A 25,841-nucleotide genomic window follows, 5' to 3' on the forward strand; every position below is an offset into this window, starting at 1 on the left:
TTTATATATATTTTATATATTTTATATGACAGGGGAATCTTGTGTGAATGAGGGAGATATGATGTTTTATTTCCCCATCATGTGATTGATAAAGCCCATTCAGATATTTATATAATTACGTAAACATAATTGTTTTCTCTTTCAGTTTTGAACAGCTCTGTATAAACTATGCCAACGAAAATTTACAACAATTCTTTGTACGCCACATCTTCAAACTGGAGCAGGTGAGGTCATCATATAAATCTCTACTCGTAAATCCGTAAATCTCTATAATGAAGGATTTTATGAGATGAAAAGAATTGTCAGCACATTTTCAGCTCTTAAGCTTATTAACTCATTACTCCTGAAGACACATTTGAACTCTTCCAGTTCAAAGGTTGGAATAGTTCATTATGATTTTTCAGGGGTGAATTAGTTAACCCTTTTACTCCTACATAACTTTAGTAAACTCTTCCATTAATTGATCAGGATGAGTCCATGATGGTCTACAGTGGTGAAATTAAGGGTTAATCATTTCAATAATCATGCAATGCATCCTGTAAAAAAACTACAGACAAATTTCCGTTGAGCTGACATTATAAAGAAAGACGAAAAGGAAAGATGGACATGAATTATGTACAATATTGGCAAATTTCTTTTCCTTCTGAAAGAGAGATTTAATTTAATTAACTCTCGTACTGGCCTACAGTGGTAGTTATTTCACTCATTCACCCCTGAAATTTCAAGCTGGACTATTGCAACCTTTGAATTTGAAGGGTTCAAATGTGTCATCAGGGGTGAATGAGTTAACTATATCCTGAACGAACTATATCCTGAATGTGCACATGATAACTGTTATTTCCTTGAAACTGATTTCCAGGAAGAATATGACAATGAAGGAATCAATTGGCAACATATTGAATTCGTGGACAACCAGGACGCCTTGGACCTGATTGGTGCAAAGGCCATGAACATCATCTCATTGGTTGACGAGGAAAGCAAATTCCCTAAGGTATGATGTTGAGCAAAGATACTGTAACAATGTATTGAGTTGTTCACATTGGCATTTTACGCAACAGCAACATCACTGTCCCTATGTATTGGGGAGACACAAGCTGAATAAAGAAGAAAACATTGGGGGGAGGTATATTCAAGCATTCATGATAAAAGTCTTAAAACTTTAAAGAGCACCTGTCTTCTCAATGCCTGAATATGAAAAAAAGAAATGTCGCAAAACAGTGTCCCGTTACAGGAAATAGACGTTGTAGTTATCCTGCAATAGACCCATGCCTGGTGATAAGCCAATAAGCTGTTTCTATTACAGTCATGAAGAAAATGCCAACAAGTGCTGTTTCTTAAATTTGTCCTGCAATAAGCCCTAAATGCTATTTTGTTTTCCTGTAATTATATAAATTAGCCCGCTTCCTTACTCTGAGCCCGACATTATGTGTTGGCTCCCTGGGCTTAAAATAGGATAAATGCAGGGTATAATGCTTTATAACCTTCCATTACGTTACATTATCATATTTTGTATTTTACCCTTGTGACAAGGCCATGGGGGTATACAGCATGTGATCCTTTTTTCGTCACCCTAGTAAAAATCCTGGTTTGATTTTACAAATACAGACGGTATTATCGTGGCTTTTTATGATATAACATAAGTAGGTTTGTGGAATCTCCAAAAGAACAGGCCTTAAGGCTGTATATATCCCACTGCAATATGAAGACATTGATAAAAGCAAAATTGATCTGCTGCCCCAAATGCTTGTTTGTTTTGGTTTTACGTCCTATTAACAGCTAGGGTAATTTAAGGATGTGCAAGGTTTTAGTGGCGAAGGAAAGCTGGAGTACCCGTGAAAAACCACAGACCTGCAGCCAGTATCTGGCGACTGCCCCACATAGGCCTTGAACCCGCGATCCAGTGGTGGAGGGCTAGTGGTAGCAGAATGTCAGACCCCCTAACCACTCGGCCACTGCGGCCCCTTGCCCAAAATGCAGTACAATGTGTTTGGGATGTATATCTTTCTTTACTGACTTCCTGCTCTTTGATGCCAGGCACTTGTCTTTGTTTGGCCCTGCTGTTGTTAGGTTGTGAAACAGCAAACAAACATTTATGGGAAGAGAGGGTGTTTTGGGGACATTACAGAAATAGACTATATTCTGTCTCGCCACGATGAAGTAGCGGATGCATCTTAGGTAGTCCATCTAATCCCATGCCATGCATCAAATGCTGGATGCAGCCTACCTTTCATGGTCTGTTGACTTTGTCAGCATCTCCATCAACATTAAGTTTTTGCGTTTAAGTTAGTTTCTCTGATATGTGCATTGATGGTCAAAGCGGGGCACAGGCGAGACATATCAATCTGAATGGCTAGTAAATCAGGTTTGTACATTATTTTGGAAGAAACCTGACCGTTTATGTTATATTTCATTACAGGGATCCGACCAGACTATGTTGGCCAAGCTCCACCAACAACACAAGGACAATAGGAACTATCTCCGACCCAAGGCCGAAATCACACATGTGTTTGGCCTCAACCACTTTGCTGGAGTTGTCTTCTACGACGCCAAAGGTACAGACACTTGTCACCTCGACTGTTCTATCTAAGCTCAATGTCGTGACCTTGTCAGTAAATTTGCAGTTTAGTGTGACCTCTTCTATGACATTTCAATTCAGTGTGACCTTGACTATCCTTTTAGTATGACTTTGTGTTGTGTTTTAGTTTAGTGATAACCTTGGCTGTAACATTTAATTTCAAAATTTGTATATTTCAGTTTAGTTTATGCTAAGTGTGACTGTGTTTCATTTTAGTGTAATGTGACCTTGTCTTTTACATTCTAGGTCATTGTTACTCTGTCTGTTGTATTTTAGTTTAATGTGACTTTGTGCATATTTGACTTTTTATATTAATTTCTTTTTTTTGTAACATTTAAGTTTCTTTTAACCTTTCAGTTCAGTTAAATGTCATAGTGACCTTCATTTTAGTTCTTTGTGACATGTGTAATTTTCTATTTCAGTTTGACCTTGTCTGTAGCTTAAGTTTGTTTTGACCTTTCAGTTTGGTTTCAGTTCAGTTCAACCTTGTCTGTAGCTTAAGTTTGTTTTGACCGTTCAGTTTGGTTTTAAGTTCAGTTTGACCTTCTCTGTAGCTTAAGTTTGTTTTGACCTTTCGGTTTGGTTTTAAGTTCAGTTTGACCTTGTCTGTAGCTCAAGTTTGTTTTGACCTTTCAGTTTGGTTTAAGTTCAGTTTGACCTTGTCTGTAGCCTAAGTTTGTTTTGACCTTTCAGTTTGGGTTAAGTTCAGTTCAACCTTGTCTGTAGCTTAAGTTTGTTTTGATCTTACTCAGTGCAGTTTAAGTTAAGTTTGACCTTGTATGTAGCTTAAGTTTGTTTTGATCTTTCTTAGTTAAGTTTAAGTTCCGTTTGACATTGTCTGTAGCTTAAGTTTGTTTTGATCTTTCTTAGTTAAGTTTAAGTTCCGTTTGACCTTGTCTGTAGCTTAAGTTTGATTTGACCTTTCAGTTCAGTTTAAGTTCAGTTTGACCTTTTCCGTAGCTTAAGTTTGTTTTGACCTTTCAGTTTAAGTTCAGTTTGACCTTGTCTGTAGATTAAGTTTGTTTTGACCTTTCAGTTTGGTTTAAGTTCAGTTTGACCTTGTCTGTAGCTCAAGTTTGTTTTGACCTTTCAGTTTGGTTTCAGTTCAGTTCAACCTTGTCTGTAGCTTAAGTTTGTTTTGACCGTTCAGTTTGGTTTTAAGTTCAGTTTGACCTTGTCTGTAGCTCAAGTTTGTTTTGACCTTTCAGTTTGGTTTCAGTTCAGTTCAACCTTGTCTGTAGCTTAAGTTTGTTTTGCCCTTTCAGTTTGATTTTAAGTTCAGTTTGACCTTGTCTGTAGCCTAAGTTTGTTTTGATCTTACTGAGTTCAGTTTAAGTTCAGTTTGACCTTTTCTGTAGCTTAAGTTTGTTTTGACCTTTCAGTTTGGTTTAAGTTCAGTTCGACCTTGTCTGTAGCTTAAGTTTGTTTTGATCTTTCTGAGTTTGGTTTAAGTTCAGTTCGACCTTGTATGGTTTTTCTCCAGTTCATTGCAACCTTGACCTTTCTTACAATTTCCTTGATGACTGTGTTACAGGATTCCTGGAGAAGAACCGAGACACGTTCAGTCCAGATCTTCTACAGCTGATACAGACCTCCTCCAATCCCTTCCTGGCTGGACTCTTTACTCAGGATATCACCATGGTAACTAAGCCTGCCAATATAAAGATAAACTGAATATAATCACCAATTACATTTAAGCTGTACTTGATAGGTTTTTGTCTCGCCGCCACGAAGACTAAAGTGTTGATTCTCCAGCAGTGGCGGCAGCGTCAATATTTAAGTTTTTGCGCTTAAGTTAGTTTCACTTAAAGTATAAGTGCTAGACCAACCAAACTTGGACCATAGATTCATCTTAGGTAGTACATCTCAACCTGGCATCAAATGCTCAGTATGCGGCCTTTCTTTCATGGTCCATTGACTTTGTCAGCATCTCCATCAACATTAAGTTTTTGCGTTTAAGTTAGTTTCACTGAAATTATAAGTGCTAGACCAACCAATCTTGGACCAGTTTCACTGAAAGTATAAGTGGTAGACCAACCACACTTGGACCATAGATGCATTGTGGGTAGTAAATATCAACCCAATTGCATCAACTGCTGGATGCGGCGTACCTTTCATGGTCCATTAACTTTTTGTGTTTAAGTTAGTTTCTCTGAAACTATAAGTGCTTGACTAACCAAACTTGACCTGTGCATTGATGGTGAAAGCGTGGCACAGGTGAAACTGATCAATCCGAATGGACAATTTCCAAGGTTTATTTCTAAGGAAATCCATAGAATCCATGTATATAATATTAATTGCCAGGTTTTATACCATTGAACTTTGTCGCTGATTACTTAAGTATAAAACATTACTGAAAGTAACTGTTTCAGCAATGTCACAAAACTGCAATACACTCCTGATTTCAATAAATCATTGATCGGGCAATATGACTTGGACAAATTTCTTTTATCGTATATTACAACATATCGTCCAAATCAATCACTGTTTCAATGTCACTTAATATGCCCTTACTTTAACTGATGTTTTTGATGGTAGGGAGCTGACACCAGGAAAAGGGCACCTACCTTGGGATCACAGTTCAAGAAATCCCTGGAGCTGTTGATGAGAACACTAGGAGCATGTCAGCCGTTCTTCGTCAGGTGTATCAAACCCAACGAGCTCAAAAAACCATTGGTATGTCAAATCTTAATGAGAGGACCTGTTTATAACGTACTTCCTGAAAACCAGAATCTAACATGTATTCGTTTTATTATAAGGTCTAGTTTAATATAAAATGCATTAATTATGTGACATGCATGTATCCCTATTTTCAATAAATAATCTTATGAAATTGTTTTGATTAGTAAGACTGTAAGTCAATTTATTTTTTCTCTTGCCTTTGAATGATAAGTTTGATTTTAGTTTTGCTCTTGCCCTTCAAACTTGCAATAAGGTGGAAGTTTAATATACATGGACATTGGCCAAATTTGATTGATAGGTCCAAATATGGAGTGTCGCTCATTACGCTCATTATGTTGGTAAAGAATTAAGCGAGTTTAAATTGAGTGTTTGTCTGTAATGAAATTTCTGGAAAATTGAAAAACTCTCAGGTATAGAATTTTCATGTCACAAAAACTAACATTGTAGTCAACTTAACTCTCATGTTCATTTTTCCCTAGATTTTTGACCGTGAGCTGTGTTGTAAACAGCTACGTTACTCTGGAATGATGGAGACCATTAGAATCCGTCGAGCTGGATACCCCATCCGGCATCGTTTTAACGACTTTGTAGATCGCTACCGACTGTTGGCATCAGGCATTGGACCATCCCATAAGGAAAACTGTCGACAAGCTTCAGAGAAAATTTGCGAGGTAGTCCTAGGGGGCAAGGATTACCAGATGGGGAAAACCAAAGTATTTTTAAAGGTAATAAATCTTGATCACTGACCAATAGCCAATGAAATGTAAGGGACACTAATTGTGCAGCATTTACTGTATTTTCTCCCTTAAAACATTTGTTATGTAAGATGGGTTAATAACCCTTTCACCACTGTTGACCATAATTGACTCATCCAGATCAATGTATGGTAGAGTCTACTAAAGTTACATAGGGTTGAAAGGGTTAATACATTAAATTAACATACCAGAGTGTCCAAGTTGACTTTTCAAGGTCATAAGCTATAGTGCATCTGTTGTAAAAGCCAATTATTATAAAAATGAAATGGCTGAATGTATTGATAAAGGTTGCATCAAAGACAAAATGCCTGTAATGTTTGCAGTAATGATTCAATGTATAGCTACACCCTTCACCTGAGAAGTTTGTGAAGATACCAAACATACATTTTATATCTGAGCAAGCAATGGCAGATACAACTGTTTTATATACCCCCGCTTAATGCCAAGTAATTGGTATATCCTGTCATGCTAGCCACCTGTCGGTTCATCTGTTGCCATTACCATAACAATCCCCACAGTTCGTGTCAGAATCTTTTAAAATTTAATATGTGTGATACAAATTAAATTATCAAGCCCAGTGTCATTCAATGAGGATGTTCCAGTTAACATTATAACAGTTGTTGATCTTTATATATCATTAACACATTTGAACCTGTGATTGCGACTTAGTCCAAAAAATTCTGAACAGTATTGCTGGCATTATAGGTGTGGTTGACAAGGATCATATAGGCAAGTATATATCTTTAAATGGTTATGCTGCAGTGTTTTTAACGACAGTTATTGCCTTTTATAATTATAATAATAGTCCTGCACATTTGAATGTTATAACAGAATTAGAAAAAAATAAGGACAAATATTAATGTAAAATTTTTGATAAAAGGGTAAAAAACATATTGTCTAATATTTAAATTTTTATAAATCTATAAATCAGATAATGTTTAATTAAAATCACATGCAATACTGTAAAAATGGAGAAAAAAAATTGTGTGTCGAAATGTTTGCATTGTGACTTTTTCAATTGATTGCGATGTGGAAGTTTCAGCATTGACAAAGGTTCTGTAATCTATATATATGTATCTATATCTATGGGGATTTCCGTGCTTATGATAAAAATTCCAACTTAAATGGTCTTTTTTCACCCTTGCAATCGAAAGATGTTGTAACATGATGTGAATTTAATTTATAGGATGCCCAGGATGTGTATCTAGAACAACAGAGGGAGTTGGCCCTGACGGCCAAGATTCTGATCCTGCAGAAGACAATCCGTGCCTGGCACTGCAGACGCAAGTTCCTGAAAATCAAGACTGGCTCCATCCTTATCCAGAAGATGTGGCGACAATACCTGGAGAGGAAGCGCTTCCTTCTGGTCAGTATTTCACCTGGGTCCATATTCATGTAACATGTCTCATGCTTAACTCATTCACCCCTGCATATTTAAACTAGACTTGCCCAGTCTTTGATTTGGTCAGGTTCAAATGTGATTGTAGGGGTGAATCAGGTTAAGCATGGATCATGTGCTCAAACTAACTTACCTTTCTTGTAACTCACTTATATTAATATAACATCTTCAAAACCTAATGTGTAAACATTGAAAACAATTATTCGGCTTTATACCTCTTTAATGTTTCTCTGTATCATTGGCAAATGTCAATTAATTCATCACTTGAGCAAATAATTGGAAATATTGAATGCAGAATCTGAGTTTGATCAATACAAGCCCAGAATGCATTGCTTCAGCATCGATTGAAGTCCAATGTTATTTTGTTAAGTTGTATAATCCAGTATATTGCGATGATTCTCAACAGTATTTCACCATTTTGTAGCAGTGTATACTGGGTTATTTTTGGGGCTGTCATTTTTCACAGATGAATTTAACAGTAGATTCAACAGTTATTAATGGGCCGTTATGTTTGAAATTAATATTTTATCAGATGAAGCAAGGATACATGCGACTACAGGCAGTGGTGAGGTCACGCTTACTGACTGCGCAGTTCAACCGTAAACGGGCCGTCATCATTGACTTACAGGTAAATATTTCTCATCAGTATTGTTAGATCAAGGTTAAGTTAAAATGAATTACTCTCTCAACGTTTGATGGATATAAAGTTTATGTCTGTTTTACAATGTGTGGAACAAATAATAAAATGTTTTAAAGAGATGCATGGTCAATCTCAAAAATAGATGTGATCTTACAGTTGTGTTATTTTCTTTGACAACAAGACAATATACGGAGATTTATTTCTGTAACTAGCGCCGTTGCCGTGGCTACCTGGTGAGGAAGTGGACGATGCAGAGGATGATTTCCATCGTTAAGATTCAGGCTGTGGTGCGTGCCATGATCGCCAGGCGTAAATACAAACGTCAAAAGATTGAGGTAAAATAAACTCTCAGACCTATATATTTATGCAGTTTCTCTAATTTCTGTAATATACAAATGATATTTTGATGGTCTTCAGCATTGAACTGAAAATTAGTCCACAGAATTAGCTGTATACATTAAGAAAATAATGTGTTTTTCAGTAGAGATCGATGATGCTTTTAATCAAGGATGAAAATGTGTGTCATCAAGTATTTTCAAATATTTTGAATGATAAACTGTGACACAGGATTGTAATGTTGAGAGTTGTCTGCCTTTATGTCTTTTTAAATGAACTATTTGATAAAACCTTTTTTCAACTGTTAGCTTACCCATGCTTCATATACCTCTCTCATTCACAGTACCACAACAAGATGGAGCTGGAACATCTACGAAAGGAAGAAGAAGGCAAACTGAAGCGAAAAATGAACGACAAAAAGGCTAAAATGGAGGCAGAGCGACTTTATCAGGTAATGATCGAAGCCTACAGGGTGTACTAGCTGATACCAGTTTATCCTGCTATTTCAGTGGGAAAATCTTGTGGGGGTTTTAACCGAGTGTGTTGATGCCTTTAACTCATTCGCCCCTGAAGACACATTTGAACTCTTCCAATTCAAAGGTTGGAATAGTTCATTATGAAATTTCAGGGATGAACACTTGAAAGCATTTACTAATACTTAGCATATTGATACCATTATTCTGCTATGTCAGAGAGATATCTTTGTAAGGGCTTACTCGGCATGTTGATACGTCCTTTATATACTCCCTGTGTTGAAGAGAAACCATTGTGATGGTTTTACAAGAGGTTTTCATCATATATATATTTTACACAGACTATGCTAGCTTAGGAAACATATTCACATACATAGGATTTAATATAAAATTCTCTTATACCCTACTGGAGAAGGTCACCAAATCAATACACAATTAACAAATTGCTGAAGTGAAATATATTAAGGAAATTTAATTAATGAACAAAAAACGTATTCACGTCAGGAGTGATCAAGTCCCAGTGTAGTCAGGACGAAAGCTCTTCGGTAAGCTTAAGTAATTGTTGTGAGAAACAGTTTAACCCATTTCATCATCAAAACATGTCACTGTTCAGTCAGATGTGACAGATTAACATCATTCTATGCAGAAAGATATAAATGTTGAAGTTGAGAAGGCTCGACTCGGTAATTTTTTTGAAATTGCTGAATTGCTCGTTTCTAGGAGCGTCTGCGGGAGATGGAGAGAAAAGTTGAGGAGGAGGAGAGCATGGAGAAAAACATGGCTATCCAGAAGAAGGAACAGATTGAAATAGCTGAGAGGAGGAAGAATGAGCCAGTCAGCGACTCCAAACTGGTATGTCCTTAGGGTCCCTGTCCCACTGCACCACCGCTTTTCCTATATAGAGTAACCTCCCCTTAACTTCTGTTTGGATATAACTGTAGTACAGTTGGGCTGCCTGTACAGCTGCATTGTCCAGGTAGCTCAGTCGGTTTCAGCCATGGTATAACAATCTGAAGTCCAGGGTTCAAATCTGAGTCTGACCTCGAAGAATATTTTACACCCAAAACAAGTTTGTTGATTACATGTTGTTTATTTCATCTCCTTTATGTTTTCATGAAAGCCCCAAAAATGATTTATCAATGCTTATAACAGTCATGTCCAGAAAATAAGTTTTGAATGGATAGTTGCATTTTTTGTCAAAGGTTACACATAGATCCATAAACTGTTAGAATTTTGAAGTATTTATATTATAATATTTAATCATGCATACTAAATGAAATTTAAAGGTGAAACTTCAGACACTGAGTTTGTTGTTTAAGTCTCGCATAATGTATTTAGTAGCTAATCACTGACTGATAACTTACTGTATACTGGCAAGCTTTTCACCACAGTTAAACTTCAGCCTTTTTTTACCTTCCGTAATTGGGGCAAATTTGTCATGAGAGCAAATATTGGTACATATTTTACCAAGTAATTGAATTTCAGTATTTGTCATTTATCTTCACATATTTGTCATACCTTTTTTCGGGGGTGATGGTTTTTATCAAGACTAATATACAATATAAATGAAAATCAGTCTTACTTTGTTATGAGAGGATATTTAATGCCAATACATTCCATGTGTTACAGGTTGAGGAGATGTTTGGCTTCATCGATGGTAACACTGATGATGGCGCAGCTCCATATTCATTTAAAGTGAGTCTAACATTGCACTGACGTTGTGCACTACAGCTTTGTGTGACTACCCCCATTGATTCTTGGTAAATAGATAGACAGTTCTCCAGCTAGAGCTGCACCTTAACAAGAAGGTGCCATCGTACCTAATGGCAGTGTATCTCTCACAAAGACCTTTTGCTTCGTTTGGATCGTATCAAGTGAAAAACAATATTTATATCATAGATTTTGTTCGTTAAAGGAACTTTCACATGAAAGTAACTAAACTATAGATGAAACGGTTTGCCTAAAATAAAATAAACAAAATTATTTACGACACTAAAAATTGCCCTAGTTTACCATGATGTGACCTTGAACTTTTTAGGACTTGGAAGACAAGCGCCGTCGAATTGCCCACGAGAACGGTATCGAGGACTATAGTAGTCTGATGGAGCCGGAGCTGCCGGAGGATGACGAGGACCTCACCGAGTATAAATTCTCCAAGTTCGCAAGCATGTACTTCCAGGCTAATACTCCACATACATTCATACGCAAGGCACTCCGGGAACCCTTACTGCCAATGAAAAATGACGGTGACAAACTGGTATGACCACAGTCTTTACTTTGAGATCGATATACTATTGAAATATTTCATCCATACTTTATACTCATGAATTTAATATAGGTATCTATTTCGACAACTGTTAAATGCAGTGTACAGGGAAATTATCGACGCATTTTAACTTTTGGTGTTTTTGCGCCTTCGCAATGAGGGTGAAGTTATCCCCATCAGTGCAAATATCAGTATACAGCGCATTACATGTAAAGGGTGAAATCAACATTGGGTGAACACAGACTTTTCCGGTGAAGGGCGAATATTTGACAGAATGAGTTTCCTGGTATACAGTAGTGGTATCTGGTAGTATCGAATATTTACAAACTTTTAGGTAATCTGTTTACTATTACAAAGATTTTGGTGATCTGTGTTTACTGTTACAAATATATTTTTGTGATCTGTTCACTGTAAAACCTTTTATTGATCTGACCTTTGTCCTATTTTAGGCGGCACTGGCTGTATGGATCACGATACTGAGATTTATGGGAGATTTACCCGAGCCCAAATATACTGCCATGGCACAAGACTCGAGGGTAAGTGTTTGTATAGAAATCGGACACATCTGATGTAAACATTTATGATACCTTCCTCATAGAAATTTTCTAATATAAACTTGAGGACGAAAAAAAGATGTGTATATTATTTAGAAACTGTACATTACTCAAGAGTATGGCAGATATCACTTTACTATAAGGCATTAGAAGTACATTTGTTTTTGCTAAATATGTGAATATTGCATCACAACCCACCAAACAAACGGGTTAATGTTTGTGGTAGAATCCAAGATGGAAATCAACATGCAAGGTATATTGCTTATCATTCCGCAATGGAAATGTTACTCCATTTTGAGGCGATTTTACTAAAAATATAGGCTCATCAATAATGAAGTTGATTTTGCAAAGACATTATGGTTTTGATGGATTTAAGTAACAACTTTGAATTTGAAAATAAAGGCTAAAATGCTGTAATATTATACTTATAGCTTTCTGTTGAGATGATAATAGCAAAACACGGCATCCATCTAATGTTTGAAAACACACATAACATTATATTGATGATTGTGAATCTAATAAATGGAATCAATTACAGAAAGAATTCTATAATATTCTATTGAACTTTTGTTTGTTTTTCTATTTTTAATGTTTACTTTTGATATGTGTAAAACAGGATACCACTCCAGTCATGACCAAGATCTACTCCACGCTAGGACGCAAGTTCAACAAAAAGGATTTGGAGGAGGCACAAAGGATGGGTCTGGATATTGTAAGTGTGAAATGAAGAATGTATCTGTGTAGCGTCTGACAAAAACAATGGGGTCCAGGGCACTTATATTCTCTTATAATGTACCTTATCTGTGATATAGGTTAATTGTTTTGCAATCGTTATAGTGCATGCAGTCTGTGCCCCAGCTGGCAGACATACGTCGGGCCAACTTCAGACAAGGTCATACTGATCCAACTTGTATGCTCATATATTGACTTTGACATTTATCCGGAGTTAGGCCAATGGGAAACTGTGAAGTGTTGAATTACAGAAAGAAATCACTGATTATTTTAACTAACAATTGTCAAAATAAGTATATATGTATAACAGATATCTTGGTCGCAAAATCTGATGAGTTATTAACTTTATTATTTCAGGAGAAGGAACCTTACCCAATGGGTAGAGCTGGAAAACGCAGCATGAGGAAGAAGCTTGTGTCCTTGACCTTGAAGAAGAAGTCAAAGATCACAGAGGAGGTGACACGTAAATTGATGGCGGACTTTGACGGTAGCTATGGTAGCAATGCCCTCCTGGAGGAACGGCCCACGTCTAACCTGGAAAAGCTCCATCTCATCATCGGACACGGAATTCTCAGGCCTGAGCTGCGGTATTTAAACTGTTTTAAATATACGATAATCAATAGATAATCTATCTGCTCATGCAGTTTTCAGGCTGATAATGGAATTAAGTAGATTACTTTTCATTTACTTGCTGATATTTCATAATCATGGAGAATGCGGCAAAGGGGATGAAAAGTTGATATATCAGTGTGCTAGTGACGTGGTAAGGCCTTCCTCTTGACCAATATATTATAGCTCTTTAACCCTTTAAACCCTGTGTAACTTTAGTAGACTCTACCATAAATTGATCTGGATGAGTCCATTATGGTCTACAGTGTTGAAAGGGTTAAATGACATCAGCTTGGTCATTATCCTTTGGTCTTGAACAATTTTGTGTGTCTATATGTCATTTACTGTTATTTACAGCTATTTCAGCATTATGCTTGGCTTAAAACTTGAACCAACTAATTATAAGGCATTTTTTTTTTCATTAACAGGGATGAAATCTACAGCCAAATTTGTAAGCAGTTGACTCAGAACCCCACCAAGAGCAGCCATGCTCGAGGCTGGATCCTGCTGTCCCTGTGTGTAGGCTGCTTTGCCCCTACAGACAAGGTGAGAGAAGCAGTGTGTCATGATTTGTATCAATCTGTCGTTACTTTAAACGAAATTATTGTTTGCCTGCTAAAGGATCTTAAATACTACGAAGTTTGAAGTTTAGGTATGTTAAAAATTCATCCTCCTTTCAGAATTTTTTTTCTCAAAATTTATTTCAGTTGATTGCATCTAGTAAAATGTAAATTTCTTTCAAACATCTAAATCTTCTTGAGTTCAAATCTTTAGCCACCACTGAGTGTATCTTTCCTTTGCCCAATCTTTACAGTTTTTGAAGTATCTGCGAAACTTTATACATGAGGGGCCTCCGGGATATGCTCCTTACTGTGAGAGTCGTCTCCGCCGGACATTCGCTAACGGCACACGTAACCAGCCTCCTAGCTGGCTGGAGCTACAAGCCACAAAGTCCAAGAAGCCTCTGATGCTTCCCATTACCTTTATGGACGGCAACACGAAGACCCTCCTGGCTGACTCTGCTACCACGGCTAAGGAACTCTGTATGCAACTGTCTGAAAAGATTGTCCTCAAGGACCAGTTTGGGTTCTCCCTTTATATTGCATTGTTTGACAAGGTAAGATTGGGGACTCGCTTACTGTTTCATTTGTTATTACAGTCAAACCTGCTCATGTGTCCACCTCCATTAAGAGACCACCTGTGTAAAGAGACCACATTTGTTAAGAGACCACTTTCAATGTTCACCATTGGAGTCACACCTGCATATAGGATTGTCCCTGTCAATAGTATTATACTGCCTAACAAGAAATGTTCGTTGTGTATAAATATTTGTGGTTTTCATGGTTGCTATTGAACCACGAAAATAAATACAACAAATTTATGATATACCTGTCTACTATTTGTTAATATAGGCTATCTGAGAAAGCTTGGAACACAAAACGATCTAAAAGGCTTCAAAGCCACTAAGAAATATACCCATAAACATTTAGTGTTAAACAGTTTGTGTAATATGTGCATATACCAAGGATATCCTGCACACCAACATACCGTCTCCTGCATACACACGCAAGCACCCTTACACTACACACATGGAGGCACGTCCTTAAATAACCTTAGTTGTTAATTATAGGAGGTTAAACAAAATTAAACCAAACTGCAAAACTGGCAACACAAATGTGAACTGCATATGTATTAAGAGACCACATTTTGGATCTGTCAATAGTGGTCTCTTAGCACAGGTGTGACTGCATCTTGAGTTTACTTATCTTTGTGTTTTATGATCTGACTCGTTTTAACATATATATATACTTTTGACTTGTTTTTAAGAATTAGTTACAAATCATTAGTCAACTGTTTCTCAATTTCAAAACACAGTTTATTTCTAAACACTTTACAATTAGATTGATTTTAACATTTAAACAAAAAGAAATTCCGTTATTTTAAAACAATTATAAAACAAGTTCTATAAGTGTATATTTATCACTCTTGTTTTTTTGGGGGATGGAAGCATATATACAGGGGCTGTTAATATGGGAAAAAATAAAGTGCCCAGAAAATCCTTCTTGATCTGCCTGCTGAGGTGACCATTTACCTTTTCATATGTGATTGAGGATTACAGAAGAATATTTACACGACTGTAGTGAGGACATTTTTAATGTACTATTATAGGTGTCCTCGCTGGGGAGTGGCGGAGACCATGTGATGGACGCGATCTCCCAATGTGAACAGTATGCCAAAGAACAAGGCGCCCAGGAGAGAAATGCCCCATGGCGACTCTTCTTCCGTAAGGAGATCTTTGCTCCCTGGCACAATCCTGGAGAAGACACAACAGCCAGCAATCTGATCTTCCAGCAAGTTGTGCGTGGCATCAAATTTGGAGAATACCGCTGTGATAAGGTGAGCATATTGTTGGAAGAAAAGTTCCTCTACAACTGAGGTAGATATACAAATTCATTGACCAAACTATTGTGGTACACTGTGTTTACAAATATGACAAAACATTATTGCAGTTACCTTGTTGTGATGAATTTCTTTATACATATGCTCATGGCCCCGCATCAGAGATTTATTTGTCCTATATCAATCATGGTAATTTCATCCATCTCTCCGTCAAAGCGTTTGCAGGGATTGTCTCAGAATTCAAAAATCTCATTTTTTCCAAATTTGTCATAGTGATACATTGTGACATGTCGATTTGCAAAAGGTGTTTAAAAAGTATTTAGTGTCAAGGAGACTGTTACTATAAATAGACCTTGGATTCATGGTCTGGTACATGATAGTTGGGCGTTATGCTGATCTATCTATCAGTGTTCTAGTTACACTCCTGAGAAACATTTCTCAAAACAACTTTTATTCATGTAATGACAGTAAGGTACGGTTGTTGTTGATACTAAGAAAGTTATTTTTCTACATTACTGAAACATATCTGGAAACTTTGTTAATTTCTGTCATTTCAAACAGCATTTTATCATGACTGTAAAGTGTATGTTTTCCCCTGTGTCTCGCAGAAGTCTATATTAGGTCACTTTATCCACTCATTCTCTGAAAGCCTTATTGTCTGTGACGATCATTATTCATATTCATCAAATGACCTTGACCTTGTCGCCACCAGGATGATGACCTTGCGATGATCGCGGCCCAGCAGTACTACATAGAGTATGGATGTAACGCTAACCCTGAAAGGCTCCAATCTCTTCTGCCGTCTTACGTACCAGACTCATCACTTCAGAAACCAAATGCTACAGGCTTCTGGATCAATATGATAATGACTAAGCTACGGATACCGTACTTTGAGAGGATCAAACCGGTCAAGGTCAAAGAGGACATAGTCAGTTATGCCAAGTACAAGTGGCCACTTCTGTTTTCACGCTTTTACGAGGCGTATAAGTTCGCTGGTCCGAGCTTGCCAAAGAACGATGTGATCATCGCTGTGAACTGGACAGGAGTGTACATCGTGGACGACCAGGAACAAGTGTTGTTGGAACTCTCCTTCCCGGAGATTACAGCTGTATCCAGTAGCAGGTAAGAACAGGGCTGCTTTCGGCTATTCCACTCCAAACAGATTGACGGTTTAGACCATAGTTATTGTTCGTTTATGAAATTGTGACAAACCTATTATTGATTTGAGGTTGCTTTCATGCAAGCCTTGACAAAGGCTATTACAGCCGCCTTGCATTATAACTATTTGCAGATCCGTCAGCTAGGATTTATACACGAAATAGAACATTTTAAAATGGGCAAACTGGTTTGTCCGTTAAAACGATCAGGCCTCTGGTGTTAGAATGGTGATATTCTCTTTCTCACAGTTAGAGATTTCTTAGAAATTTGTAGAGTCTCATAGCCTGATGAGGAGGATTAGGATTCAAAACAGCCTGAAGGCCTGGAATGATAATAATCCAACATTCAACGCACAGGGGTCAAACTTAAATTATTTCTTCTGAATAACTGACTTGTGATTGTTTGTTATTGCTAGAACGGGTAAGATGCATGGGCAGAGCTTCACATTGGCCACGGTGAAGGGAGACGAGTACACATTCACGTCGCCAAATGCAGAGGATATACGTGACCTTGTCGTGACCTTCCTAGAGGGTCTAAAGAAACGCTCCAAATATGTGATCGCCTTACAGGACTACACTTCACCTGGTAGGTTAGATTTTACGTAGACAGTTGCCTTACAATCTTGAAACAAGTACAGACATGTGTATGTAATCTTTTAAGTTTATATTCAAAAACAAGTACAGACATGTATATGTGATCTTCTAAGTTTATTTAAAGAAGTTTTATCTTTGAAAAATGAAGACATGGATTAATTTTCCATGTATGTTTTCTTCAAAGTGAAACAACTAACTTTACCCACTTACAAGATATAAAGTTCTGCAATTTCAACAAAAAAACATTCCTGTTTGAGATATGCAACACATTTATATCTTATTTAAGTTTTAAGAAGTATATATATCTATTTCAAACTAAAGCCTGAAAAAAAAGAGATTTGGTAACTTTTACTTCCTGTTGTTTCATCGGTTTTTGGGTGAAAAAATGAAACCATGAGAATTTAGGTTTATTGTAGTTCTTGTGTTTTCGCCCGAAGAGACGAAACAATAAAATGGCACATATCAGCCACCGTAGTTATTGTAATGAGATTCAGTAGTGTAGAAACATCCATGTGTTTAGATAGTATAATATCAATATTCAATTATTGGTAAATTTTGTTTACAGAGAAACAAAATGCCCCTGATGAGGAACCAAGTGAGAAATAGAACTGATATTGTATAGATTAGCTATTTAACCCTTTCACCACTGTAGACCATAATGAACTCATCCAGATCAATGCATAGGAGAGTCTACTTAAGTTGCACAGGGGTGACAGGGTTGAGTATACTGTAAATGTACATATTTTAGTGGTACAATGTAGTTTTATTTTTGTGGTAGTCTTGTTTTAGCAATTTGTGCTCTCCTAATATTGTGGTAAATAATGATTTAGCGAGTTTGATTTCCTGTATAGTGTTTTTCTATTGCATATTTTGTGGGTGTGCCAATTCATCAATGTGCTAGATTTGACATCATGCTAAAATGTGGGTGTGCTGAAATATATACGTTTACAGTACAAGAAGCTGCCATGTACTGCTCCAAAACTCTAGCATGAAAATGACACTGTACGTACGTCTCCATTATCCTAAAAAGTTTTCAAGGTGAAAAGCTTTCAAAAATAGGAAACATTCTGCAGAAATATCAACTCATACAGGAGTTGGTCATGGTGCTAACTGCAGAGGGACTTTTTAATATTTCATCACACCTTATCATGCAACTTCAGTATGTGTAAGTTAAATTTTGATATTTTTTTTAATTTTTAGCAAATTTTCTGGGCTGTGAATATATTGGAGAGACACATCTGATAATTATGTTAGGATAGAAGACAAATTTTCATATTTGCTAAAGTCATAATTTGAATTGGATTGCAAATTTAGTTTTGTGTGCTTTGCAATGTCTTATGAACCACAAAATTAGAAATCTGCACTATGATATTATGCAAGGTCTAGAATTGGTATATGTGTAGCGGAACTGGACTGGGTCGATCGTCGGCTCAATTGGTAGAGTATCCATCTAGAGTTCGGAGGGTCCCGGGTTCGAACCCCTTCGAACCCCGGTCTGGCCGTTACATTTTCTCTTTCTCATGTTACAAAATTGGCGAGCTTGCCAACCCTTGTTTCAAGCATTGAGAGAATGCTTAGTAAGGGGATACCCGAACTTGGGTTGTAAATAGTTGTGTCTTCGGGGGCGAAGACTTAGAGTTCGGAGGAGATGTACGTAGCGGAACTGGACTGGGTTGATCGCCCTCAACCAGGTAGCTCAATTGGTAGAGCATCCATCTTAGAGTTCAGAGGGTTCCGGGTTGGAACCCCAGTCTGGCCGTTACATTTTCTCTTTCTCCTGTTACATATGTATAAGTGTTCATAATCACAGTGAAGTTTAACTAAGGTCAATTGCTGTGCTGTTCAGTACTATTACAAAAAGGTAGTCAAATTGTAAGTTTTTGAAATCAAGATTAAATTTTTAAAACATCAATTGCCAGAGCAGACAGGAGCAGAGTTGTAGATTGAGAGAACGCTGTTAAAGTGTAGATACAGAGCTAGTACATGTATGAAACCATTGAACGATTTATTCACGTTGATTTATATGAAATGTTATTTCAAAGGTATAAAATACACCCAACGTTTCGACAACTTTACATGACTGGATAAAATTGAGATCATATAATTATATGTTGTCATTTCATGGACTCAGTCCTGTGTGAAATTAATGAGCATCTTGTAAAACAAATTAAATTATTTGAGTTAATTGAAATAAACTTGATTACCATATTCCTCCTGTTTTATTAAGCCCAAAAATGGTAGGCTAATTACGGGAGAAAGAAACGGCATTAACTGTCATTTGTACTAGCTGCTATAGATCTGGATGAGTTAGTCGTGCTTATTGCCAGATAAATATGGTTACCATGCAGTCTTAATGAGCAAAATGATTATTTTCCAATATGATATATTATACATTGTCTGAAAAGCCTATTCAGTATACACAAGTCTCCTGTTTCCTGTCCTGTATGAAAGAATCAAAATGTAACAGTCGCCCCTTAATTTAGTGTGATGCTACATGTCCCTCAGTGTGATGTTGTAATTTTTGTAAGGTCAAAGTTCATATGGAGGTGTAACTTATATATTACAACCAATGAAAAAATGTCAAAAAATTGTTGCCTACAACTGGGCAACAGGCAATATTAACCAATCATCTTTAAGTTCATCCTTTGCCTCTAGAGCTCGAGAGTGAAGAAACTAATTATAGCCATTGTAAGGGAATCAGCTTAAACTTTCTGGAAACTGGATAATTGTTTAATCTATTTTTTTTTTGTGCAATATTGTTTGTAGATAACATGGTTCTATTGGCTGTGAAGTAGAATCTTTTGTTCCATGTTCAATGTACAAGACCAGACTTTAATTATTTGTAGGTGACGGGTCTTCGTTCCTCGACTTCACCAAGGGTGATCTTATTGTGCTGGACCAACAGAATGGGGAGACTGTGATGAACTCAGGCTGGTGTGTCGGAGAAAATGTGCGTACGAATGTGAAGGGTGACTTCCCGGCCGAGTGTGTCTATGTACTGCCAACGATCAACAAACCCCCTCCAGAAATTCTGGTAAGTCTTCCCACAACTTAACCCTTTCACCCCTATGTAACTTCAGTAGGCTCTACCATGCATTGATATGGATTAGTCCATTATGGTCTACAGGGGTGAAAGTGTGAAACACATATAAGTCTCAGTGCCAACCATCATCAAACTGCTGTCAGAAATCCTGGCATACCCTAAAATCATGATGATACTTGAGCGGTGACTTCTTGTCACTTTTAACTCATTTCCCCTGAAGACACATTTGAACTCTTCCAATTCAAAGGTTGGAATAATTCATTATGATATTTCAGGGGTGAATGAGTTAATAAGTAATGCCAGGCTTATTTTCAAGGCAGTCTTATAATTATTTTAGAAGTCATTTAGACAGTCAGCCATAAAAGGGTTGTTTTGATCACTGTTTTTTTCATGGAAAATATTCTTTTATACAGGTTTTATTTGAATTTGATCAAATGAAGACTATTCCTTTTGTTAAAACAAATTGCTGAAATAATGAGTCATGTAGTGTGATAACTGTTTAGGCCAACAGGGAAAATGTGGCTCCGTGACCTGGAGTCCAAGGGATATTTTCCAAGATCAGTCTATATTCAAAGACACTTTATTTTTCCAGATATGTTTGACTACTTAATAAGGAACCCAAGGCTTATTTTCAAATTTAATTAAATTTGTTTAAATTATTGGGTTTATTATCGACGTTTTAATGTATTTCAGTATTGTAACATTGATATATTTCTAAATCACTAATTTGACTGTGTACGTGCTGGCATCATGATATATAGTTAGATTGAATTTCCTTCTTTGACCTATTAATATTTATTGTATTATGTGTTTAGTGTGATACAATACCTGCTTTGTCATTCCAGAATCTGTTCCTCCAGTCTGGTGAGCAAGCAGATCGGATGCTGGCTCCGACCCAGGTGGACAACGTTCCGGATACGGGAACAGACGTACCTTACACACTGGAACACTATTCTTACGATCACTTCAGGTATACCACATGTAAAATATACAGAATATGGCATAGTTAGAAGTCTCTGAACTTAAATATATAGGAATTAAAGAGAAATAAATGTGGCGAACTCATGTTTGTGATTTATATTAATTGTTGTTCCTTTTGAATCCTCAATTCATTCACCCCTGAAATTTCATAATGAACTATTCCAACCTTTGAAATGGAAGAGTTCAAATGTGTCTTCGATTTCAGAGGTGAATGAGTTAATTCAGTATTGGGACAAGTAATTAGTGATTTGATGACATCTGATCCAGAGATTATCTCAGAATCCAAAGGACTCATGTGATTTATCAAAATTTGACATGGTGATATACTGTGATATGTATAGAGGTGCAAAAGGGGTTTTAAAAGGTCAAGGTCACTGTTACTAAAAATAGATCATAGTGGTTTTTATCCTTATCTTGGAATCCAGAAGAGTAATCTTTTTGAAGTTCGACATGATGATACATTGTGATATACAGGTGTGCCAAAAAGGTTTTGAAAAGTTCAGAGGTCAAGGTCAAAGTCACTGTTACTAAAAGATTGACCATAGTGTAATATGGAGAGGGGGGTGGTCAGGCACATGGTGGGGACTTGCTGACTTGTCATTATTTTGTGATAATGTTATTACACTCATGAAAAGTCTGGTCACATGATAAACAAAATATAACATCACTTATTTTTTCTCCCAGACCTCCTCCCAAGCGTACCCTGTCCAAGACCCTGTCAACAGCACGCAAGAGGCGCCCTGACGAACTGTGGCGACACTCCAAGGAGCCGCTCAAACAGCCACTGCTTAAGAAACTGCTGGGCAAAGAAGAGCTTTGTCAGGAAGCATGCATGTGTTTCCTAGATATCCTTTTCTTCTATAGTTTACCAATAAATGCTATTGCTTTGTCTTAGTTTTACATTTTAGATCTCTCTGTAACCTTATATTTATACTGTACCAAAAAAAAATCATTTGTTCAGTTCCATATTGTACGAATTCATCATTAAATGCTCCAAATTTTAAAACAAGAAAATTTTGCTTCAAATTTGACAGAATGTGTTTCATACTTGTTTTAACATCACTTTTTATGAGCGTTATACTGATCGTAAGTCCCAAACCTATAGTGTTTTTTAAGCAGAATATGCAAAAATGCAAAGATGGAAATTACACGATCATTAATGCTTCTTTTTGAAAGTGAATTCAAAGAAGGATTATATGGTTTGATAATGTAACTGACAGCGAGCTGATATCTTTGACAAATAAAAACTTGGTTATATCAAAAAGTAAACAAGAAATGCGGGATTGCATGTTTATTACAAAGTATCTGCTCTCCTTAACTTTGTTTACCTCTCTTGAAATACATCGGTGACCACCCCTCGAAACGAGGAAGGACGGCCAACGAGCTCACAGATCAAATCTACGAACCTCCTCTACGAAATGTAAGTGTTAATAATCTAAAAATGCCTGACATTAACAGTTGAAGATTATTTAATTGACGAAATCCACAACCTGTATAAATGTAAATTTTGTAATTATAAAATATATATATAGTAATAAAAATGCAGGGTGATTCCTGTAGTTCTTATAACTTACAAATAAAAAATAAATCAGTGTGTTTTGTATATGATATGTCATGAATAAAATACTTCTGAATTTCCTGTCTTCATTTCACCCTGGCTGTACATGTTGTGAGGATGGTAACCAAATAGAAAAAAACCCAGAAATTTTAACTTCAACGAAATTGACATTGTTGTTTTTATGTAACTTGTATTTGAGATATCTTATGTGTATATATCAAAAATTGAAATTACGAAAATATCGTTGAAATTCAAATAACTTGGCAAAGATTCAAGGTATTTATTTGCACTAACATGTCGGAGTGTTCAACTTTTCACCCTTATGCATTGTTATTATGTTACTTTAATGACATTTTGAATTTTGTTCATAATTTTTCCGCATTTTACAATTGCCCTAATTCATTTCTCATTGTTTTCGTTTTCCAGGAACTTCTGAGAGATGAGATTTATTGTCAGATGATAAAGCAACTGACAAACAACAGAAATGAGTAAGTCTTTTTGAACCTCACCTCATACTGTAGACCATAATAGACTCATCCAGATCAGTGCATGGTAGAGTCTACTAAAGTTACATAGGGGTGAAAGGGTTAATGATTGTGTTTCTAAATCCAGAATGGGATCAGCACTGAATAAATTATTATTCGAAAGTTTATTCGCAACTGAAAATCTGAATAAATTTTAGAATAATGATTTATTCAGATTTTCAAATAAACTCTGATTCCGAAATTGATTCAGATTTCGAAATTATGTGTTCTTGAAATTGAATGTTAGATAATTTATGCTATTTACCATACAATTTAGAAAAAAAATACTTCAGTCTAGATATGTAGATACAATACATTGTGAAGTTTTCAATATTTATGGGATAACATTTTTGAAAAAAGAAAACTAACAGTATATATAATATTAACTTTATGTACAGAACCAGTGAAAGGCGGGGCTGGGAACTCATGTGGTTAGCTACGGGATGTTTTATCCCCAGTACAAACCTTCTGAAGGAGGTGATGCAATTCCTTAGGTCCAGTCGCAGCCACATAGCCACAGATTGCATCAGCAGGGTACAAAAGACACTGAGGTACGGTCACAGGTCTTTCTTTTACTGTACACTGAGTCATTGTCACTGCAGTTTATTAATATTCACCTTTTTCGCCTACCGTAACGCGGACAAATTTATCATTACAGAGAACTTTAGTAAACAATATGATAAACAGTAATTAAATGTGAAGGGCAAAATTTAAACTGGGTGAAAATGGATTTTACTGTTGAAAGGCAAAAGTTTGACTGGGCGAAAACTTCGGACTGGGTGAAAACCTCCAGTATACAGTAACACAATGATATTGAATATCTTGAGGATCTATTGTCACCATCTAATGTGTAATTTTAGTACTGTTTGATGTTTTATTGATAACAGTTCAATGGGGATTCTCAAAGAATGGTTTTAGATAGGATACATCATATGTAGTAATAATTGTTACAGAAATATTTAAATTTTCTCTTTCAGTTTTCTTGTTCCCACTAAAACCAATTTAACTGTTAAATATAATGTAAATTGCTCACGATTAAATCGTGTCATCTAAGTTGTTTGATTGAGGTACGTGTCATATTCAGGTTTTTCTGGAGTTTACATGGTAATACCTGCCCTGTAAAGATATTCTCATGCCTTCACGTTAACATTCCTGCCGTAAGATACCCCTGAGTGACACCTCCTAATTGTCGATGGACAGGAGGCTTCAGCAAATAGTGAATGTAATTAGTAGTGGTGAATGGGAGGATGCTATGATATAATTGTAATCCGACATATTTGATTGACAGAAATGGTACGAGGAAGTACGCCCCGCACCAGGTCGAGGTAGAGGCCATACAACACAAGACCACACAAATCCTACACAAAGTCTACTTCCCTGACGACTCGGACGAGGTAAGAGGCAGCGCATCATGTTAGCTTTGTTAGAGCATTCCTGTCTTACATCTCTTAAGTTATAGTTTTATCTCATTTAACCCTAAAGACACATTTGAACTCTTCCAATTCAAAGGTTTGAATAGTTCATTATGAAATTTCAGGGGTGAATGAGTTAAAATTCACATTGACATTAATTTAGACAAGACTGACAGTACAAAGCAAAACATCTACAGATGCCCTTCTTTTGTCACTATACATTAAAACCTCTATACAATAGCCTTCCTTAATCACGATACATTAAAACCTCTATACAATGCCCTTCCTTAATCACGATACATTAAAACCTCTATACAATGCCCTTCCTTAATTACTACACATTAAAACCTCTATTTAATACCTTCCACTTATACAGAGTAATTATAACTGACTATTATACCACTACTTTCATTTGCCTGCCTCACATACTGCCACACTATTTCAAGATAAGCTTCCTTTTGTAATTCCTTCATACACCTTTCTCAATATACTTAATTGTTACCAAATCCCTTTTTTGGTTGAAAATACACTACATGCCATTTAGCAGTATAACAAGGTTGTGTTTTAAATGATCATGCACCATAAATTGGGTTGCAAAATCTTGAAGGATTAATGTTGTTTTGATGAATTTATATAAATTTATTAAAAAAAAATTGTCTTTTTTATTTTCAAAACATTCAACAGCAAAGAGGTGGCTAAACTTCAGCAGATACTAGTTTATTAAACAGAAATATGTTCGTTTCAGGCCTTTGAAGTGGAGTCAAGTACACGAGCGAAAGATTTCTGTCAGAACATTGCCAACAAACTGAGGCTGAAGTCATCGGAAGGATTCAGCTTATTTGTGAAAATTGTTGATAAAGGTAATTCAACAAGCAAGTTATCTCCCCTCTCACACTTTTGAGACTTAAAAAACATGTCATTTAATACAACCATTTCACTTGATTGTTAATTTTATTTTCCAAAAGTTTTGTTGCATATATAAGAGAACCCTTATTTCGGCTATCGTTCAAAATTTAGCAATGTATATTTATAAATCAAAGATGAAATTAGAAATGGAGTATTATTAAATTTAAATTAGGTATATGTTAAAATATGTCACTTTTATCATTCGTTCACAATACAATGATGTATCACTTCTTGAAATGCTATTG

At 36.3% G+C, this 25,841-nt stretch overlaps 1 protein-coding gene across 4 annotated transcripts in view; it reads left to right on the plus strand.

The window, feature by feature from the left end:
* The window catches only part of LOC110451918 (myosin-VIIa-like), a 68,198-nt gene that overhangs the window by 36,766 nt on the left and 5,591 nt on the right, over positions 1 to 25,841 (plus strand). For all 4 annotated transcript variants that reach the window (XM_021500254.1, XM_021500184.1, XM_021500336.1 and 1 more), the window contains 29 exons: positions 146 to 224; positions 860 to 991; positions 2,417 to 2,552; positions 4,110 to 4,216; positions 5,114 to 5,251; positions 5,737 to 5,982; positions 7,199 to 7,378; positions 7,944 to 8,039; positions 8,264 to 8,386; positions 8,731 to 8,838; positions 9,581 to 9,712; positions 10,490 to 10,555; positions 10,899 to 11,117; positions 11,576 to 11,662; positions 12,297 to 12,392; positions 12,770 to 12,999; positions 13,450 to 13,567; positions 13,836 to 14,138; positions 15,191 to 15,418; positions 16,134 to 16,543; positions 16,995 to 17,164; positions 20,019 to 20,206; positions 21,061 to 21,185; positions 21,881 to 22,041; positions 22,525 to 22,616; positions 23,181 to 23,242; positions 23,677 to 23,829; positions 24,567 to 24,672; positions 25,436 to 25,550. In XM_021500254.1, the coding sequence (XP_021355929.1) occupies positions 146 to 224; positions 860 to 991; positions 2,417 to 2,552; positions 4,110 to 4,216; positions 5,114 to 5,251; positions 5,737 to 5,982; positions 7,199 to 7,378; positions 7,944 to 8,039; positions 8,264 to 8,386; positions 8,731 to 8,838; positions 9,581 to 9,712; positions 10,490 to 10,555; positions 10,899 to 11,117; positions 11,576 to 11,662; positions 12,297 to 12,392; positions 12,770 to 12,999; positions 13,450 to 13,567; positions 13,836 to 14,138; positions 15,191 to 15,418; positions 16,134 to 16,543; positions 16,995 to 17,164; positions 20,019 to 20,206; positions 21,061 to 21,185; positions 21,881 to 22,041; positions 22,525 to 22,616; positions 23,181 to 23,242; positions 23,677 to 23,829; positions 24,567 to 24,672; positions 25,436 to 25,550 (4,406 nt within the window). The remainder of the gene's footprint in view (positions 1 to 145; positions 225 to 859; positions 992 to 2,416; positions 2,553 to 4,109; positions 4,217 to 5,113; positions 5,252 to 5,736; positions 5,983 to 7,198; positions 7,379 to 7,943; positions 8,040 to 8,263; positions 8,387 to 8,730; positions 8,839 to 9,580; positions 9,713 to 10,489; positions 10,556 to 10,898; positions 11,118 to 11,575; positions 11,663 to 12,296; positions 12,393 to 12,769; positions 13,000 to 13,449; positions 13,568 to 13,835; positions 14,139 to 15,190; positions 15,419 to 16,133; positions 16,544 to 16,994; positions 17,165 to 20,018; positions 20,207 to 21,060; positions 21,186 to 21,880; positions 22,042 to 22,524; positions 22,617 to 23,180; positions 23,243 to 23,676; positions 23,830 to 24,566; positions 24,673 to 25,435; positions 25,551 to 25,841) is intronic.

The sequence above is a fragment of the Mizuhopecten yessoensis genome, unplaced genomic scaffold, assembly GCF_002113885.1.
Source record: "Mizuhopecten yessoensis strain PY_sf001 unplaced genomic scaffold, ASM211388v2 scaffold81, whole genome shotgun sequence".
NCBI classification, from domain to species: domain Eukaryota; kingdom Metazoa; phylum Mollusca; class Bivalvia; order Pectinida; family Pectinidae; genus Mizuhopecten; species Mizuhopecten yessoensis.